Source organism: Streptopelia decaocto (genome assembly GCF_964273445.1).
Source record: "Streptopelia decaocto genome assembly, chromosome: 2".
NCBI lineage: Eukaryota > Metazoa > Chordata > Aves > Columbiformes > Columbidae > Streptopelia > Streptopelia decaocto.
In genome coordinates this window covers 145629500-145650715 of record NC_138655.1, presented here as the reverse complement: position 1 = coordinate 145650715, position 21216 = coordinate 145629500, and the positions used below count along the sequence as shown (strand labels likewise).

The 21216-nt window shown below is 41.1% G+C and overlaps 1 protein-coding gene across 1 annotated transcript in view; it reads right to left on the bottom strand.

The window, feature by feature from the left end:
- The window catches only part of GPR158 (G protein-coupled receptor 158), a gene marked incomplete at its 5' end in the record, with an annotated part of 196811 nt that overhangs the window by 36741 nt on the left and 138854 nt on the right, over positions 1–21216 (bottom strand). The window contains one exon of the mRNA XM_082045133.1: positions 17908–18017. Coding sequence (XP_081901259.1) covers positions 17908–18017 — 110 coding nt within the window. The remainder of the gene's footprint in view (positions 1–17907; positions 18018–21216) is intronic.

The following is a 21216-nucleotide window of genomic DNA, read 5'->3' as shown; positions in this document are numbered from 1 at the left end:
AGTGAGACGTACTCTATCTGTGGAGTGGTCACTAAAGCACTACACACACAATCTCTTGGCACAACAGTATTTCCTTCTAAATTTATTTGCAAGCACTTGTTTCCTTTTCTACTGTGAAATGCCACTCCCACACATTACTTTACAATGCTAATCCATTATTAAAGATGCAGGAAGCAAACATCAGCAACTGAAGGGACAGGAACCTCACCCATCTTTATAAACGTCATCACTTTTATGCCCTTCTGTTCCTTTCATATCTTCTGAAGTGTGCTTGTTTCCTTTCACTTTCCTTCTGTCAGAATGTTCCAGTGCTGGAAGTTACTGTGAGCTGGTTAAGAGAGGTTCATACAGCTGCTTCCAGACTGGATGACCAGAAGCATGTGCACCTTTACATATCCAAATAAAGCCATATACATTTTCTTTTTAATCACATCATCCTCCCAATCTTAACACTTCATTGCTAATCATACACAGATATGGAAACCTTATTAGAAAAAATCCTGATTTTCAGCTAACATTGATGAAGTTTAGATAGGGGATTTTCCCAAATTCATGCCTTTCCATTGAATTAATACAGTTAATATGTGGAAAAATCTCTTATTCTACTAGTTCATATAAATTAACCATGCAGAGTTCTTACATATCAGCCCTCAAAATCACCTACCTTTTAACAACAAAATAAGTAATCACGAACAAGAACAATCCAAATCTGCATTTCTTTTCAATCACCAGGACACTGAGGAGGATACACAGAAAGGTCTAGTCCAGGCATGTCAAACTCATTTTCACCGGGGGCCACATCAGCCTCGCGGTTGCCTTCAAAGGGCCAAAAGTCATTTTAGGACTATATAAATGCAGTTACACTAAAATGACATTTGGCCCTTCGAAGGCAACCGCGAGACTGATGTGGCCCCCGGTGAAAATGTGTTCTGCTCTCATTTAAATGTATTCATCACCATGGCAGATAATCAAACAGCCCAGATGCAACAGAAACCATTTGTCTGACTATTTTATTTCCTTTAGGCATAAGAAAGAGTAATCACACCAACGAGGCACAATCCTTCTCTCAGACCCACACTGCAGACTTCTGTAAGTCAGCAGAGCTCAAGAAGAGGTGCTAGGTTGCCAGCGCCGTTATAATATGACGCAAAGCTGACAGTGATTAATGAAACATGATACAGAAAGCTGCGGAAAGATACCTAACTGTAATATTTAGTTATCGTATTTGTTGGGGAGTTTGTGCCCATTTTAATAAAATAAATGTTAACCACTTTATAATGTGATTGACAGGCAGCAGTGTTTTATATCAACTCTACTGAAAAAGAAGCTCTCTATCAGTGTTGTGTTCTCCTTCCACTTGTGGAAGAAATATTAACTTTATCTTGTGGTTGTGTATATGGGTATCATGGCTAAGACCACCATGTATTTGAAAGCAAAGTTTATTCTTTAGCTTGTCTACAAAGGTAAGATTCAAACCACTTTTACAACAGATAAAATCAGAAACATCTGCACCTGTCATGAGATATAGCAGGGTTACCACCAACAGAAATTGAGACTATAAACAATGCCAACTTCTTTGGGTATAATTTCCATGTGATAAAATATTGTTATTATTAACAATATTCCGCTACAAACGTACACCTGGAGTAGAATACATGGAAGGGAATGAAAATCCTGGCAAGGGTATTAAAGCTCATCAGGCATCTGAGGAGTTATTGTGTCTCTGGCAGATTAATTCACAGATTGCCAGAATAGCTGAAGTTGGAAGGGATAGATTAAGAAATCGCCTAATCCAACCCTCCTGATCAAAGCTGGATCAACGAGAGCAGGTTACTCAGGACCTTGTACAGTTGGGTTTTGAGTTAGTGCTCTATGTTAAGCATCTCCTACAATGAGGAAAGGAAGAGGACGGTCACTGGCATGGAGGAGCAGTGACCCTCTCATAGAATGAAAACTCCAATGTGCAAGATAAATATCAAATGCTTCCACAGAAGCTCCATGTCTTGCAGTGCAACTTCTGGGCTCAGAGGAGATCCTTAAGATGCAGGAACAACATCACATGTAAATACACCTGTACTCTATCAACATAAAGGTGCAGATATAGCTATTAAAGTTTGCAGTACTACATGCAGACCTTCCTTTGCTTTGGTAGTCTTATTTTACATTTTTAAATTTTCCATTCTCAAAAGCATTCTGAGCATCAATTATTTCAAACCCCTATCTTTTCTTCTGAATGCTCATGATGCAGAGGACAGAGATATCAATTGGTAACCTAACCTGCTAGTCACAATTTATTTAGTTTTCCTTCTTAGCATTCACTGAGAACTTTAGAAAAAAAGGGAATCCTAGAGTAAAGGTAAACAGACCAAACCAGAATTTTTTACGTCCAATCTCACTCACACTCCAGTATGTCAAACACCTCTCTTGATGGACGAACAGGTAGAGCAATGACTGCGTAAGAAAATAAACATCAGTATGTGCACAGCAGTTTCTCACCTAAAGCAGAAAACAAATTGTTGCCAAAGCAAAGGCAAGACAGAAGAATGACAAGAATGCATCTCCTCTAACATCATAGTAGAAGAAAATATAACTAAAAAATCCAGCAACCAAAAAGCCCCAGCTGTATAAAATTGATATCTGATACGCTGTTGCAGACGGATGGATTCTTCTGCTCCAGTTAGCCTCAGCTCGGCTCATGCAAGCAGCACAGTACGCAGCAGTGCCGACCAGCCCCGTGCTTTGGCGTATGCTACTTCTGCACGGATCTGGCGTGCTACTGACTATTGTTATTCGTACTCTCCAGGAGATAAATTGCATTCTGCATTCCAATGTTTCATATAAAATACAACATACAAATAAAGGAAATTTAAAGAATTTAGTCCAGAATCATTGTATAAGGTCAGCAATATCTGAATAAAATTAATCCTTTCATAAGCTTCCATGTTCTACTGCCAGGTAAACATTCATTCGACTATGTTTACTCTCAGCATGTGTAAGTATGCGCAGCAATCAGAAAAAACTGCCAATTAGGTTAATCATGAGCACTTCTGAGGAAGCTACAGTTTCCTGGAAACTAGTTTCTGAATATCTGCCTGAATTCAAATTTCATCAAAATAATTAAAGTTGCATGTCTTGACAAATACTTGCTGTTTCCTCCCCTGCACCACATAATCCCACACTACTAGGAATCTGCCTCAACAGCTGCAAGTACCCCCTGAAGTGACAGCACTAATGGTGTCCTTAAAAAGAACTGCTGGTGACAGACTGCAGTGCTCCGTGGATCACCCCAGGCACTTTGGGAAGGACAGAGTGGAAGGACAAGTTGCTCTGTTTGTGAGCAGGCAGCTGGGATGCATGGAGCTCTGCACTGGGACACCAGCTGAGAGCTCATGGTGACACCGTGGTAGGTGTCTGCTACAGATCGCTTGATCAGGAATACAAAGACAGTAAGTAGGTCCTGAGGTTGGCATTCCTCAGACAACTGGTAGAAGCCTCATGCTCACAGGGTCCTGGTCCGCACGAGGAATTTCACGAACGCCAATATCTGCTGGAAGTGCAACACAGCAGGGCACAGGCAGTCCAGAAGGTTTCTGGAACGTACTGATGACGACTTCTTGACAAAGATGACTGAGGAGACAAGGGAGACACTCTGCTGGGCCTCATGCTTACAGGGAAGGAACAACTGCTGGAGCTGTGAACATCAGGGACAACCCTGGCTGGGCTGCAGTGACCATGAATGCTGGAGTTCAGGATCCTGAGAGAAGGGAAGAAAGTTTCAGGCTCCTCCAAGCTCAGGAATGGGCCATACCAATGTGCAAGAAATCAGGCAAAGGTGGCAGGAGGCCTGCATGGATGAACAAGGAGCTCCTGACCAAACTCAGACATAAAAAGAAAGTGTACAAGAAGTGGAAGGAGGGCTCAGGTGACCCAGGAGGGATACAGAGACACTGTTTGAGCATACAGCAATCAGTTTAGGGAAGCCAAAACCCACATGGAGTCCAGTCTGATGAGGTCAGATTCAGCTGGCAACAATAAAAGCTTCTATGGGTCCTATCCCTTTACTCAGCATTGTTGAGGTCACACCTGGAGTTCTGTGTCCCGTTCTGGGCAATCCAGTACATGAGAGACATGGATATACTGCAGCTAAGCCCAGTGAGCAACAACAAAGATGATTAAAGCATCTCTCATAAGGAGAGAGGTTGAGAGAGCTGGGACTGTTCAGCCTGGAGAAGAGAAAGCTCAGGGGGGATCTTATCAATGTATATAAATATCTGATGGGAAGGGGGTAAAGAAGATGGAGCCAGACTCTTCTTGGTGGTGTCCTGTGACAATATCAGAGGCAATGGGCACAAAGTAAAATCCAGGAAATTCCATTTAAACATAAGAAAACACTTTCTTTTCTTTTCTGTGAATGTGGTCAGACACTACAACAGGTTGCCAAGAGAAGTTGTGGATCTCCATCCTTGGAGAAATTCAGACCTTGACTGTAAATGGCTCTGAGCATCCTGCTCCGGCTGAGCCTGCCCTGAACAGCTGGTTGGGCAATAAGATCTCCAGAGGCTCTTGCCAACCTCACCTCTCCTGTGATTCTCTATCTTTGTGTAGCCAGTATAGAGATGTATAGACAGATAGATGGAGAAACTCAGAAGTCACTAATATTTTCTTAGTATGCTTTCTGCAATAATATTTTTATTCAGAACTTAAATCTTAAGATTTAATATTTGTTAGAAGTATTAAAGGATTAAAAGCATAGTTAGCTTTAGAAGCTCTTCTGTATAACTTGTTCTATGAACTTCTTGAGAGCTTTAACTGAATATTGCACAAAATATCACAAATTCTGGGCTCAGGGGATAACTGAAGTACACCTTTTCACTTTTATTTTCTGAATCTATTGCTAGACAACGCTGTCACCCATTCTAAGGAACACGGTAATGCAATACTCATGTTTCCCTGTGAGGTTATACATACCAATGCAACATACAACTTCAAATCTAAGAAACACTAACTCTCATCTTCAATGTTTCCTCTAAGATGCATAGGAAGAAACAGCATCATCTGACAAGCTGAATTCCGAAAAGTGTTGCTTTGTGTGTTGACTATAAAATAATGAAAAAAAAAAGAAAATTCAGATTATGGTCAAAGGTTTAGTTGTAAAGCATTCTAAGGCAACCTAGAAAAGCAAGAATAATGTGTGTATTTAAAGATAAATTGAATTAAAATTATTCTGCCATTCTGAGGTAGATTAAGCAAGGACACAGGAAAGCTAATCTAAATTCTATAATTTTCAGGAAGAAAGAGGTCAGGTCTATTGCTATGAAACAGATAAACACTCGTAGATTCTCACCTAAAATCAAACATAAAAAATGTAAAAGATGCAGAGCTAGGCAATCTAACAACATACAGCAATAAGACTCTACTGACACCAAAATAGACTGAACAGAATGGAAGGAAAATGCATTAAGTTCCAAGATCTGTAAAATGTGCAAAGATGAAGTGAGGAGTAAGAGTCTCAGCTCTACTCTGAGGTCACATACAAATTAGAAAAATGTTGATAGCCAGGGAGGTTTTTTAAAGAACAGTTGTTTAAACAGAAATACTCCAACCAGAATAACATTGAATAGTGCTAAGAAATGCAGTGGCAACAACCTTGCTTCACTGCCAAATAACCCTAGAGAACAAAGAGGGGAAAAGGGGGGAATTTATAAGACTCCCTTCTTAATAGTCAGACATTGACCCAAATTCAGACTTGGTGACTAATCACACAAGAAACAGATTTGGACTCTTGAATATAGCAGGCAGCTTAACTGTGGTGTTTCACATAGCATGAAGACAATAATTGAACAAATCAGCAGTCTAACTGAACGTGGAGAAAAAGGGAACAGAAAATATGGTTTGTTTTTACTGAAAATAGTCTCGAGATACATAATTTGGTTTCTGTATTCTATCTGACAAGTCTTGCAAATAACATTGAAGACTCTGACTTTGCGTGGCCATGCAGACGCATGAGGACAGAGCTGCTGCTTTGCAGGGCAGGCACGGTGCCAGCTCTCCATCACCTCCCAGCCTGCTCGGCCTGCAGACAGGCTGACACAAGCCGGGAAACCGCTGAGCTAAAATGCTCATTGCCTCCTGAGGAGACAGCTACAAAACCTGTCTCCTGAATTTTGATTTTCAATATCTTTCAGGTTACTGAGTTTTGCTGTTCCCAACAGTCTTGTGTTCATTCCAGAGGTTGGGGAACACACCCAGGAAACACTTTGGGATTTGGGATAAATAGTAATGTTTGGGTTCACAGGGTGATCTCTGTCAGTGGCTTCAATGCAGTCACTATGCTTCTAGTAACAAGGTACAGAAAAGAACTACGAAGTTCACTGACTTGGTTTATAGATTGTCTGGTTTAACAGCCACGTTGCGTTCTGGCCCCTATGTAACTGCAGAAGTACATGCTTGCCAGCTGTGCGGAATTGTGCCTTTACAAGGTCTGGCAGAAAGTGACTGCAGCTGGTGGCCATGGTCCTAGTAACGCTGACCAGATTGTGCCCACTGGATAAAGGAGACTATGGCTCTGTGTGCTTTCTGAACACTGCAGAAGGAAAACAATGGAAATCCGGACAACTCTTGGTTCTCTATGGTCAACAGTCTATGGTCCACAAGCAGTTTAGGTGTTTCGTGGTGTATAGAGTTGGAACTGGCAAACCCTTCAAACCTTGGCAAGCTGCACGTCCAACCAGGAGCACCAAGAAGCAAACAGCAGAAAGAAAGTTTGACAGTCACAACCTATAAGGTTCCCAGAGAAACACATAGGCCATACTCTCAATAGCAAAGTATGATTTGCAAATTGAATAAAAACTTGGAAGAGATTTGGTCATTGCAGCCATGTTCTCCAAAGAATTTGAAAAAGTGCAGAGGAGTGAAGTCCAGAGCTGGATTATGCTAACCTGACTTAAAATGAAAAAAAAAAAAAGTCCAGTCTACGACAGAAGGCAGACTTATTGCTGAGAAAAGATCCTGCATAAAGTAATTAAGGTTGTTACTAAGGGATGGCTGGGACAGTGTAATTCCAGCCCTTTTATCAGTTTCAAAGCTCCAGCACTACATGGAGTTTTGTTCAAAGCCAACAAGAGAATAATTTCTGAGGTGCTAGAGAAATATGTCAGCAGGAATATATGATGGTCATTTATGGACTGAAGGAAAGCTAGAAAATACATGGTTTAATAAAAAAATAGTATCAAATATAAAAACCAATACAGAGCTTTATGAAAAAAATACAAACAGTGGTATGAACAAGATTCTAAAAGCTTGTCACATGTGCCAAAACTAGAAAGACAAGTCAATCAGAAGAGCAGAAGATCTGTAAAAATGTGGGCATAATTTGTTTGCAGCATCTGGAAAAAAAAGTCCATAGATTTTTAGCTTTACTTCACTCAGTCAATGGTACCAAACAATTCCATTCTTATACATAAGCCTGACATCGGCGCTTGACTGTAGACTATGAATTTAGTAGTCGAACTGAAGTGTGATTTCAGACAGGTAATGCCAATTTGTATTATTCACAGCTCAACAGTAGAAAATGATGTCAAAGTAATGCTGAAAAACCTATCAGAGAAGATCCTGGTTCACATATAGCAACAAGGCAGCACTAGGGAATCCCTGATTGCTTATTTTGTGGAAGAGAAAGCTGAAAACAAGAACATGTGTACTGGTGAAAACTGGTGCCAGAGTCAGAGGGGCATAATGGATATACAAAAAGATAGGCAAGAAAAACCAAAAAGTTTAAAAGATTTGTGGTCACGAGAGTGACTGTCACTTTTAACATGAGAGGAAATGGCCTCAAATTGCGCCAGGGAAGGTTCCGATTGGATATTAGGAAAAATTTATTCACTGGAACAGGCTGCCTAGGGACGTGGTTGAGTTATCATCCCTGGAGGTGTTTAAAAGGCATATAGTTGAGGTTCTTAGGGACATGGTTTAGTGCCCGAGTTATGTTACGGTTTGACTCGGTGATCTTAAGGGTCTTTCCCAACCAAAATGATTCTATGATTCTCAACAGCTCTGTGCAGGGCAACGCTTGTGCAGAGGCTGCCAAGAGCAGGGGCTTCACCACCAGCAGCCCTGCACTCGCGCCAACTTGTAACCTCCCCTGGGCACAGCAGAACAAAGAGCTGACACCTCCCTGAAATCCCAGCAAGGAGGAGAGAGGTTGTTTTGCTCAAGAAGATCTCAGAAAAAGTAATAGACATTGCTCTTTCAGAAGCCAAGTGCAGAACATGGCTCCACCAGAGCGACTGCGCTGCTGCGAACAGCCAGAGCACGAGGGACGTCATGGCTGGGAAGAGACCCAGGGGCCCTAGAGGAATTCAGCACCGCCAGCTAACTTAATTCACACCTTAGAAACAGGCACTCAAAATTTTACACTGATTATTAACCTCTAGTATTTTTATATTTGCCCAGAAACAGGGGCTCCAGCTTGAATTGTGTACAACTAACTGCAATTATGTGCAAAGGCTCACATCATGAACACGAAAGAGGTAGGACTCAAGCCAAGAAAATTCAAAACTCTGCTACATGTGAAACCTGCCAGTGCACTGTACTGTAATATTCTGCAATAGGAAAATAGTTTTACTTTTTAATACATTTTTGTAATAATTTTTAATTGAAAATATTACAGGTTAGCTCTAAGAGGAATAGCTTGATATTTGTAACTGAACTAATAAATACTGAAGCTTTCTTCAGGATGTACTGTCTATGTATTCCTGAACTTCAAGCAGCCAAGGCAGCGTTGCCTTGGCCTTTCCAGTTCAGATCATGGATCTAATACACTGCATCTAAAATTTGTAGAGCATCTTGGACATCTTTCAGAAAAGCATACATGAGGATAACTCACCAATGTGCAGACTGGTACAACGCTGACAAGTTTTACCCCTGTGGATGTTACAGTATGGCAATACAGCATTTTATGTTATCGGTAGTTGGTTAGCGCTGGTCAGATAAAGACTCATTTTTTCAAGAACATCATGGCAATTTATGGCCTTCACAATAATCCAGAAAAGAGCAACTAATATCTGAGAATATTTGGTCCAGGCACCATTTTTCCCAGTACTAAAGATCTGCATTAGAGTAAGTGATCAGGACTAATTACAAGACAGCTGATGTGTCCCATTAAACAGCAGAAGTATAAATATGTCATTGCAGTTTACAAATATGCTTAACTTCTCTATAGACCCATACTAACATGAATGCTATCATTCCTATTGCATGTTCATAAAATAAATACCCAATATAGGACTAACCACTAAATTATATAGCTTGATCCGTTGTATTACACAGATCATTACATTTTTCTACACAAATTCCTGTAATTTTTAGTAGTATTTAACTATAGAGTATCTTCCAAAAAGGGATTCAGTCTTGACCTGAAAGCAGCACAAAAGTTTCCTCATTTTTCTTGGTAGGCTTTTCAATAACTAAGCATCCCCTGAGAAGAATTTGTGCCAGATTGCCCATTTGAATTTCTCTGGCTTTGGCTTACAGCTACCACATCTTATTAAACCTCAGTCCAACAGATTAAAGAGTCTTTTGTGACTACTTTTTTCCTCCTTGCTTGTTTATATGCCACACAAAAAGTCATCTCTCAAGGCTTCTTGCTGATCTAAAAACCAGACTGAGTTTCACAGTATCAAGCACTTTTCCGAGCCCTCAAATACTTTCTGAACCACATCCATCTATTGCACACCTCCTTTAAAAATGCATCTCAGGAACAGGACATAATGCATTTGTATTAAAGATGTCATCGCCTGCGGCAAAATCAATTCTCTACTGATAACCTTTAAAACTCCTCCTCAATTTTGTGTCTTTAACTAGTTCCTAACTGTAATTCGCCTTTTGGCTGTATTCAAGTGTATCTCTTGGACTAAGCCCAAGTTACCAAGCAATAAAGATTACTTTTCATTACTATACTTTCTGAAACAAAATTTAGCATGTCACCAAGCTTTGTGCTATCCAAAAATTTTGTGAGTAATCATTTTGTGCTTGGTTCTTCATTGCAACCGAAAATGCTAAATAGTGTCAGGCTTACTCCCGATCCCTCACAGGAGCCCACCAGAAGCCTCCCCTCCAGACATTTCTCACTGACAATCAGCATATGTGATCTGCAAATCTCTGCTTCCCCTTGACTGTGATCAGCCCCTGTGCGTGGAGTGTGAGTCACACACTTAACTCCCTTTCACACTCCTCCACAAATAGCCTGTAACTCATGTATTGCACTGCAATGCCTGGTTTCTCTTTCGTGCCATAATCCCACCCAGCAGACAGCTGGGCAGCAGACACCTTCTTCCACCGACCAATTCTTTCCATGCAATGAGAAAAAAAGCAGTCTGTAGAGCTACACTACTTGCATCTCAAATGCCTGTGCAAATGCATGTCTACCTGAAGGAAGATGATGCTGTATTGTACCACAGCACAAAGTTTTGCCACCCGCAGGGGTCCTGGGCTTGGTTAAGGTCTCTGAGAGGATGGGTTCCAGCTCCAGTTCTGAAGCCCTTCTGCTATCACATAATCTGACGTGCAAAAGCAGTCCTTTCTCCCATTATCTGCCATGGTGCTCTTGCATGCCATCAAGGACATCTGAAAGGTCTTGTGATATGTGCGGATCATTGCAGAGGGCTTTCCAACCCACTGTTGTTTGTTCTTTTCTAATCATGATAGCAATATTATTTAATATTAAAACACCAGATACTACTTCTCTTTGAACTTTCCTAGCCAAACTCGGTCTACTATGATAAAGCAGAATGTGTGCTATATTAAGGTGATTTTAAAAAGCAGCCCATGGAACTGTACAGCTGTATCTACAATATTTTAATATAAATTAAATATGAATAGGAATATGGATGAGAATATTTCCAGGATCACAGTGCTCTAATAATCTTCCATACTTTATATGCCACTGATTTTTTTGCTTAAAGATAATGTTTAATAGTCCCACTTCTACAATGTACTCCATCAAGATTAATTCTGCACTGAGTGTCTTTATAACAGTTGTGCCACATTTTATTAGTTTATACATACGAAAGTAGATATTTTATTCAGAAATATGAAACAGAACCATTATGCTGCCTAGTTAAGGCTAGTTATTGCTTGAGAATGGCAGGGATACAAAAGAGCTAAATAGGATTTTAATAATGCAGGTTTTATGGGGAAAAAAAAAAAAGCCACAATAAAACAGAATGTGCCTCTTATTTAACCTAGAAAAACTATGAAAATGAGAATTTCATCTTGAATGTGCATCATGCAGGAATGCTATATGGAATTTACTAAACTCCAAATTGTCTAAGGCCCTGGGTTCTTCTATACCATAAAAATAAAAGAACAAACTAGCAAAGGTCTGTGGCAGGCAAGAGAAATGAATTATGCTCAGGAAATTAATTAATTAGGTTAAGACATGCTAACAAGAAAACAGATATTTTCCATGACCAGTCTAATCAGTGGAACTTCATTCCTTATGAACCCCTACTGTACGCAATTAGACTTTCACAGCAACTCCAACTCCCTCCCTGAGAGGAACCTCCAGCCTCTGCCCCAGCCCTCCAGGTCCCCATGTCCCCGTGTCCCCGCGGGAGCAGCCACAGCACCGGCCCCGCTGGCTGCCCGGGCTGGCGGGCAGAGGGACCTGCTGATGCGGTGGGTTTCAGCCTTCCCTCTGCAGGAATGTTCAGAATGTGTTTGTTTTGCACAAAGCCTTGCAGGATTCAGTATGTACAACCTCTTCTTCACTGAACTATCTCTTTTCATAAAAAAGAAGCATCAGCAATGTGAGGTTCAAATAAAGTAACTGACATAAGAATCCAGGTACATTTCCCATCACAGAATCACAGAATGTTAGGGATTGGCTTTACTTCTTGTTTAAACAAAGACGGGTAAATGTGCTACATGTGGAAAAAGCAGTGGAAGAGGACACAGACGCCCCACTCTCATGGAAGATTCATTTTTTCTTAATTAAATTAAGTTCATAATAAATACAAAAAGTACCTGCTGCCTTTTTTCCCACTGTCTCTTTTAAATGAAACTAGGTACCTCCCTCTCATCTGAGTCACTACCACAAGTGAAGGAAGCTGATGGTAGTGAGGTTCAGTAATGCAGGAAGGATCTTTTTTAATCCTTACACTGCTGCTGGCTCTGATGTTCAAAGCAGCATCATGGAGCTCTCGCATGACCACAAACTGAAGAGAAGAGGCAGAACAGGGAGCTCCAGCTGCAAGAGCATGAAAGAGGCCTGGAGCTCCTGCAGCCCACAGCAAAACATGTATGGCTGTGAGTCCTTCTCTGCCAAGCACTGGCAAATGCTGGAACCTTCTTGAGTTAGTTTTCCTTGTAGAAGAGAAACTGGCAGTACAAAACAAGTATCTTCTCAGCGCAGGATGTTTATTTTCGAAAGTCCAGCTGCCCTTCTTCCTGAAGCCGGAACGATAGCAAGCAGCACTCAGGCAGCAATGTTCAGCCAAGGCTTCAGACCGGGTGTCTCTCCCCTCTCCCGATAAATGTCTTCATCTCCCTCTCTCCACGGATCTGCACAGACTTGTGTGCCAGACATAGCACTTAACTGCTTCTCTGCAGGAATGACTGGTGGCAGTTTCATGTCTGACCACAGACCCCTTCCCTTCTGCTTAAGGCAAGGCAGTCAGAGACCAGGGAAACTGCACATCAAACCTCCTTCCATGAGGTTGCATGGAAGATACACAAGCATGGTGTCACTGACCTTTATTTGCATTATCAGGAATTAAAGTTAATAAGAAAACATTGATTATACCTTTGTTGCGTAACTGCACAAAACTAACATGAGTTTTTATCTGTTTTAGTTCAAAAATGATTACTACAAAAAGCCACCTCACTCAAGAGAGGAGTACTTTGATGTTTCTGAGTCTTGGGGTCAAATCTAGCACAGTTTCAGCTTGCTCACTTTCAGGAGAGGAAAAGGGAAAACCACTCACTTGTGGACAATTCCACAAATCCGTCAGAAGGAGAGGTAGCCAAATCTCCTTCCAGGGCCTGGAAGAGATTTATATAGCAAGTTTCAGCACACAGAACCATGGAATACCCCCTACAACATACACCTTCACAGCAAGTTTGTCTCAAGACAGTTGGTCTTTAGAAAGGAGTTCACAGTGACAGGTCACCTGGCTTTCTTGAAGCTGATGCTGTGATTTATTTAATGGGAATAAAATAAACAGGAATAGCTGCCCCCGAACATTTATCACAAGATCACAGGAACTGGTTTTACAAAAGGAACAGAGCTGCATAAATATAGCAAAGATCAAACTTCTCAGGTGCTAAAATACACTAATTCCAGGGAAGAGAAAGACAAACGGTCAGAATGGTTTTAGTAAGTCCCTAAGGTGTAACCAGCTCTACAGCTTGACTAATCCTCCCCTTTTCCTGCCTTGCAAACAGACTCAAACACCTAATCCTGCCAGTCAAGTTAAAGGAGTAAAAACCCAAACAGTTGCACAAGGCAGTATCAGAGCAGAGCTCAGTACACTGCATTCCCGTGACAGCAACAATTTTTCCACATTTGTTTCACATGGAGTAACAACCATTATAGACCACATCCAGTGGCAAAACCTAACAGTGTAGGCCTCTGCCTGAAGCCACTTCATGTTTGCCTTCCATGAGAAAAAAGCAAGTAATTTGATAGAAATGAAATCTCCCACGTTTCCAGAGTATTCAACCAAAATGACCATGAGGGCCTGACTCATTTCAAAAACAAAAGGTAGCTCACCACTACAGCCGTTGCCCACCTCACTTTCTTTGCTCACCTTAGCTAAAGTTATACTACTTTATCACTAGTTTAATAGCTTACCACCACTCCAAGACAAAATTTCTCTCTGTGGTTTTTCATCACTAGTGCCCATTTTCACAGGCAGTGGCATATTGGCACTATGGAACTATGATCTATTGGCACTACAAACTGTGAAATACTGGCCTAGGGACAACCCTGCTGTACAGGCTCCATTTCCTGAGGTACTTTCTCTACCTTTCTGCAACACATTCCCACCAGCCACTTCTAGATGGGATCATCTGTGTGTTCCTTCCCTCCCCTAGCTACAACAGGAGGCTATGCCATGTCCTCCTCTTTCATCTTCTCACCATCACTTCATCCCTCCACCCAAGTGCTTCAGGAAACAAACTGACATCTTCTTCGGTTTCTCTGGTAGCATGAGTCTCCTCTTCTGTGAGATACTTATCACCTCTCTGTATGAAGGGTCACTACCTGCTCCGACGGTACCAGATGGCAACGCATGGCAATGTAATTTTAGCACAGCAGTTAGAAGAAGTGCAGAATTGCCTCACAGGGTTAACATTTTCTTGTCCCTCCACTAACACCCCCATCCCACCATCACTACAATACACAAAAAAGCCACTGTACGTCATTATCTTGGTTTCCATACCCGGAACCTTCTCCATACCATTTCACTCTCCTCACTTCTCCACTCTCTTTTTTTTCTCCTAATAATCTAAGAAATGGAGGTTCCCAGAAACTGGAAACCCCACTCCTGGGCTTAATTCTCCTAAAATGTCTGTAAGTTATCCTATGTATACACACACACATCTGTATGTATATACCTATAGCTTTCTTCCATTCTTATGCTTTCATCCAGAATTAAGAATTAATACTGACACTAAAATGGCAGAAGTTCACAAAATATTAAAAATAATGAGATAACCTGTTCATAAAATACAGGGCTTGAAAAAGGACACAGAGAGTCTTCAGTCACAGAAATACATGGGAAGATGCAACATCAGCAGCTCTTTTAAACCAAAAGGTTAAATCTGAAACATCATTATTTCTTGAGAGAATTATTTTGAAGAATTTGTTGTTGAGGAAAGTATTGAGTTTTATGTTCACGGCTCTACAGCTAGATTTCTTAAATTAAGCTCATTTCCTTACCCCCATCTTTCCACCCCCACAAACATTAGCTCATTATTTTAAAAATGCACAATGAATAAGAAACAGGCAATTTGAGATGAGGCACTGTAGAAATTGCCTGTGATGAGTGTTCAAAGAATGAATCAGTACATGACTTCCTTGTGCTCTTACTGTTCCTTAAGCATCCACTTTTGGCTACTTTCCTGATTTCTCCTTGATGCCTGAGCCTCATGAAACCTCAAAGACCTCCTTGGGAAGTGGGCAGCTAAGGGGAAAAAGAGCCACAAACAAAACAAGTGTTTCCAGTGCCTCCTACCTGGCTTTGGATAACTTTCATGCTCCAGTGCTACTCAAAGGACCTCATTTGTTGAGAAATACAGCTTTAGACCTTCTAGTTATCATTAATAGCTGCTTTTACACAATATTGTTTTTCCCATTAAACTTACAAAGGTCACAAGTTCATTGCTAGCAAACAGTTCTTCCGCCAGGCAAGACACCAGTACCTGCAGGAGGGAACCAGTGCTTGTCCTGAGTATTTGTGGTGTCTGCAGTAAGCCATTCTTCAACACTGCAATGACCGTGGATTAAATGAGACCTGCCAAAGATGTCTATCAAATCTCTATCAGCATCACTTTATTCTTAATTAGCATAACTGTTGCAAAGGTATATAATAAAACATATATCTAACTTGACTCAGTCTTTTACAAGGTACATTCCCTGACTGAAATAATCAGTACTAAAAAAAAGATGACAATATCAGGAATGTAGGAAAGTAATGGTCTGGAAACCTGGGTGGAAAACAAGACAGATTCCTAGAGAAAGTAATTGTAGATTAATATACGAAATAGGTTGTTGGTTGGTTGGATTTTTTTCTCTTCATTTTTCACATAATCAAGCAGTATTATTCAGGTTGGAATTACCTCAGAAGGTCATCCAGTGCCCAAAGCAGGTTTAACACTGAATCCAGAACAGGTTGCTCATGGCTTTATCCAGTTGTGTCTCAAAAACCTCCAAGTACGGAAATTCACAACCACAAATGGACAACGAGTTCCACTGCTTAGTTACACCGATAGTAAAAATGTTTTCCTTGTACAGCACTGGCCCTGATGCTAATTTATGTTATATAAAGTTGAAATGCTCCATTTCATCATTGCCTTTTGTTCTCCCAATATATATCGCTGTAAAGAGCGCGGCTTCATCTTCTCAGTAACCTCCTCGTAGGCATCAGATTGCTGCTGTCCGGTCCCTCCAGTGCTGTCTCTTCTCCAGGCTGAACAAGCCCTGTTCCCTCAACAGCTCCTTGCACGGCAAGTGCTCCGATCCCTGACCATCTTGATGGCCTTTCAGCAAACTCATTCAAGTTCACTGATGTCTTAGGAGAGTCCAAAACCGGACACAGGATTGCAGATACAGTCTAAGGGGTGCCAAGTAAAGGAGAATAATCACTTCCCTCAATTTTCTGGCTGCGGTCCTGTTGATATAGCCCAGTCTGCTGCTAGCCTTCATGTACTGTGCTGATCAAGGATGAGGATGCAGTTCATTCTTGCTTTCTTATTCAATTCTTGTCCTGTTTGCTGAGCCTGTCAGCACAGGTGCCAAGTAACACCAATCAAATGAATGAGCAAAGCAGAAGTGCAAGATTTTCTGCCCAATTTTGCGGCCTGTCCTCACTTCATATAAATGGAAGATCAAGTCCCCTGTCAGGATATTGCTTCCTCACACCATGTAAAATCATATAAACAACCTGTCATGGTAGCAGAACTGAAATGATGATGTGGGTCTTTCATAGTCTTAGGCAGCTTCTCTATGTATCTGAGCTATAGATAACAAACCATCCAAGCAAAATCAACAGTTCTGTTACATCTTTTCTCTAGTGCTCTAGTTGTTATTCTTTTTGCAATCAGAATTTGTTCATCCCAGAAAATACCATGAAGGTGTGGGATGAATTTGAATATAAAGGTGTGGCCAGACACAGCATTATACAGCCAGAGTTTACGAGCCAAGGTGTACACTGCAAGAAGAGGCTTTATTTCAACAGGAAGGCAGGGTTTTCCACCTAAAATGTGACAAGCCAGCAGTGCAACATGAAACATGAGATATCCTCAGTTCTCATTCAGTTTACAAGCATAATATCAAACCTCCCTTATCTGACATGTCAACACTGTAATGAAACAAAGATAAAAAGATGAGCAAGCTGACTTCATCTAAGATGTCTAAGTATCAACATAGACGTACTGCATTTCTCTTTCCCTCAGTAAAAATACCTACAGAATGTATCAGTACTTCTTTTCACTAAAATTTAAATAGGAAAGAGCATTAGGATTTTATCCAGCACACCCAGAAAAGGCTTCAATTTTTAAGGGGACTGCAGAAGTGGGATTTGAAATTTGGTCTCTGAATCTTAACCTCCAAATCGCACGTGTATGCACTGCCAACCCTGTGCAACTTCCCCAGCATAACCCAGAATTTCCCACACTTTTTTCCTGGCAGGCACTGATGCTCATGAGTGTGCAGCCTGTCTGCTGTGATTGCCTGAAGAAAGCAGCCCTTGACTTATGTGCCATAAGAAAATAAAGTATATACACCACAGTGTATTATGTTTCACTCACCATTACTGAACCTAAATATGTATAAAGAATCTCTCCATGAACACTTTGCAGGAAAACTTTTGAACACTTTTGAGCAGTCTATGAACACTTCTGTATTTTCCTATACCCAAGTAACATATATTCACCTTCTGTGAAAAGGGGTTCTTGCACAACAACAGCTGATGTATATATTTTTCATTAAATCCTATCTGCATTCATAGTCAACTACTGGGATTAGTAGCGTACAATTTGAGCAGGAACAGTGAGGAGAAATACACAGTAGTTTTAAAAATTATAAACGGTGCTTGTTTATGGTAATATTTACAGCTCTTCCATCGAAGTACCCACACAGATTGCACATACTCCCACAGAGATGGAAATTAATAATATGTGAAATACCTGTGCAGCTTGAGTGTCACAGTTCCATAAACAGTAGCAAAGCCCAGAAGACGAACCCATCTTAGGAGAACACAGCGAAATACACTTGGCTCAAAATACAAAATGACAACCTATAGAACAGAAAGACAGAGAGAGCTTCAGTACCGCTTATAATGTGAAAGTAGTTCTTCATTCAAATGCAGAATAGTTGCAAAACAGGACAGCAGACATATTTCAGCTCATACTGCTGTATATTTAGATTTTCTAGTAAAGCGACGGGATGATCAGATCAACCAGCTGGCACAGTTCTAGGCACCAGCTCCTTTTGAAGGGAGCTGGCAAAAGCCCTGTGACAGACTGCGAAGTGACAACACTTTTAAATGCAATTGCACTGACTTTTCGTAACTGAGTGAAAACACATACCCAGAGAAGAGGAGAGAACAGACAAGGACATTTTCCTTGAGCTCTTCCAATAATATGCAGCTGGCCTAATTCTGGTTTGATTGACTGTATTTACCAGGTTACACTTCCAAGTCACTCCTTCTAATAAACCTAGCAAAATGGTAACTGTTCATTTTTTTCTCCCAACTATTCTGTCACACTAAAAATGATTGCATGAGCCTCTCTCTGTCTAAAATCCCAAAATCTTGATGTCGTCTTTGACTCTTTCCTATTCTTCCCCATATATTTTCCCTAAGCTATACCAAATCTCCCTGTGCCTCACCACTTTCTCAATGAAACTAACCTTTTTGTTCACTTATGGATTTCTCTAATCACAACAACAAAAAGGTCCTACTGGCCTTTTATGCTGTCTACCAAGTACCACGCATGAAGACAACATGCAATAAGCAGTAACATAAAGCTACTTCTGCAGGTATAGTGTGTATTAAAAGCATCATTACCAAGTAAAATGCCAATCTTATCTAAAACAGGGCTGCTCAAACGGTGGACTCAGTCATGATCTGAACCAGGAGTCCATTTCTTCTCATTCCAACAGATTTTGTTCCTGGTGTCCTGAAGGATGATCCCATATTCACTCCTGCTTGTCTGGCCCCACCAGGAGCTGGCTGTCCCAGGGCTTCACTGTACGCTGCCATTATCCCACCCCCAGACCCTGCTTGGTCCAGCAAAGCTAAACCCAGTGCATTCCACCCGTCTGACCAGAACCTGGTAAAATGACCCAGTGCACCATAGTACAAATTAATCGGGTAATCCTGGTCTAGAGAAAGAAAGCACTGAAACATTCCAGGCCATCTGCCACAGCTTCATTTATAGTCAGTACATTCTGGCAGCAGAGGTAGTATTGTGCCTACTGGCTGCCACATGATATTATTTTCCTAAGTAAATGCTTTTCTATGTGGGAATTCAAGCCCAGGGTTTTGGCCAAAAGCCCAGGACTATGTCCTTTGGGTGACATAGACAGATTAAGGAGAGTGGGGGCAAAAATGGCAGACGTGTGGGCTGAAACACATAGAAGAAACTGCTATGCTTCGCTGGCATGATTTTTTACAGCAGAATCAAGCTATTTCTTTCAAAAATATGGTTTGTTGAACCAAACCATGGTGCAAACTTTAATCTGCTATTTTTGCTGTTATTGGACTGACATGTTTCAAGGTAGACATTTTCTGTGAATCTGACAAATTCTGCCTGTAGGGAAGGGAACAGCGTGCAGCAAAAGGCCCACATCTCCTTGGAAAATTAGCTGGAAAAACAAAATGCATCTACACATGCATTAACATGCTCATGCATCCAGCAAGAAGTTTCTCAGAAAGACCTCAATGATAGTAATGACCTCTTATCCTACTATACAATTATACTCATTACGATAGTTGCAGAACCAGAGCAGTGTCTGTAGCAGTAACCTGCCTCCTGAGGTTTGCTAAGCCTTAGAAAACACCGTTTCGACTTTGATTCTTCCAAACTAGAAAAACAATGTAAAAAGAAAAAAGACTGGCATACAGAGACTCCAAACATTTCAAAGTCGATCTGAAAGCAGAATTTTTTAGATGATTGAAATAGGAAGGTCTGAAAACTTTCCAGGTACAGAATTTTCTGGACAAGGGCAACAGCTCTCTTTGCCACGCAATCTGACACGGCAATTTTATCTGCAGTTGCTTGTTGAAATATTAACTGCTTGTGTCTAAAAAATCACACTGATTTGCATTGAACCATTTGTATGAGCAGCTGAGGCACTTGGCCAGCTATCAACCAAAACCACACCATTTCAAATGCAGTGTGGTGGCATTTGGCAGCTCACCGTGAAGGCTGCAGAAGCAAGGCTCTGTTGGCAAAAACTGTTCTCATTTTCCTATTTGAATGTAGACACATTTTAACTACTCCTTTGCCCTGTGGGCAAGTACATGGCAGAAGTAAGATCTGATCCAAGTTTGCTTCCCTCTTGTGTCTTCCTGTGTTATATGGTGGAGAATGGTTACAAAGCCCCCCCAAGGGCATTTCTATCTATTCTTCTGTAACTTGCATGTGGTCTGGCATGGACCAAGGGTTTGAACAGCAAGAATTGCTGTACTTAATGTTCTGCTTGCTTCTTAGGCTTTCCAGAAGGTTATTCTAATGTCATTCCCATTAGGGCTCACTGTGATGGCCAGGTGACTGCCCTCTCTAAGCTCTTGTCACCATCAAGTCTCTTATAAGGACAGTGAATTTTAGTGGCACAATTTTTAAATGGAATAATCTTTAATGGATTGGAGCCAAGGGACTACAGAAACGCTGCCCAGGAAGCTCAGTACACTAAAAGCCATGCTCAAGTTTTTCATCTTAGTGGAATCACATTCTTGCAAAAAATAGATATCTGGTGAAAAGCATGACTGCTGCACTCCATCCCTCACCTTCCCTAGCTAAAAAACAAACAAACAGAAACATAGCACAGAGGAGTCTTGGTTTTGTTTCATATCAGCCTCTTCTACCTCCTGGTTACCAAAACCCTCATTCCCTACCGTTATTCCCAGAGATAAGCCTTGCTGAATGTGACAAACAATATGCAGCGAAGGGTTGCTGAGCTCCAAGCGTAGGATGAGCACAGGATTCACCCACATAGCCAGGCTGCTCTCAAGAGAACAAGGAAATCCCCCTGCAGTTCTAAAAGACTACTCTGCCCACCAAAAATCTGACAATAATTCATTTTCTCTTTTTGCTCTTATAATGCATTAGACCATGACAGCAGCATAAATCTCATTTAAAATGCTTAGTGGTTTTGCTGATGGATGTCACAAAACCTATTTACTGTAGGCAAGGAAATGTGATATCCTCTGTTTTGCCAGCTCCTGAAATCCACTTAAATACCAGACATCAGTTTCTGTTCCTTACACAACA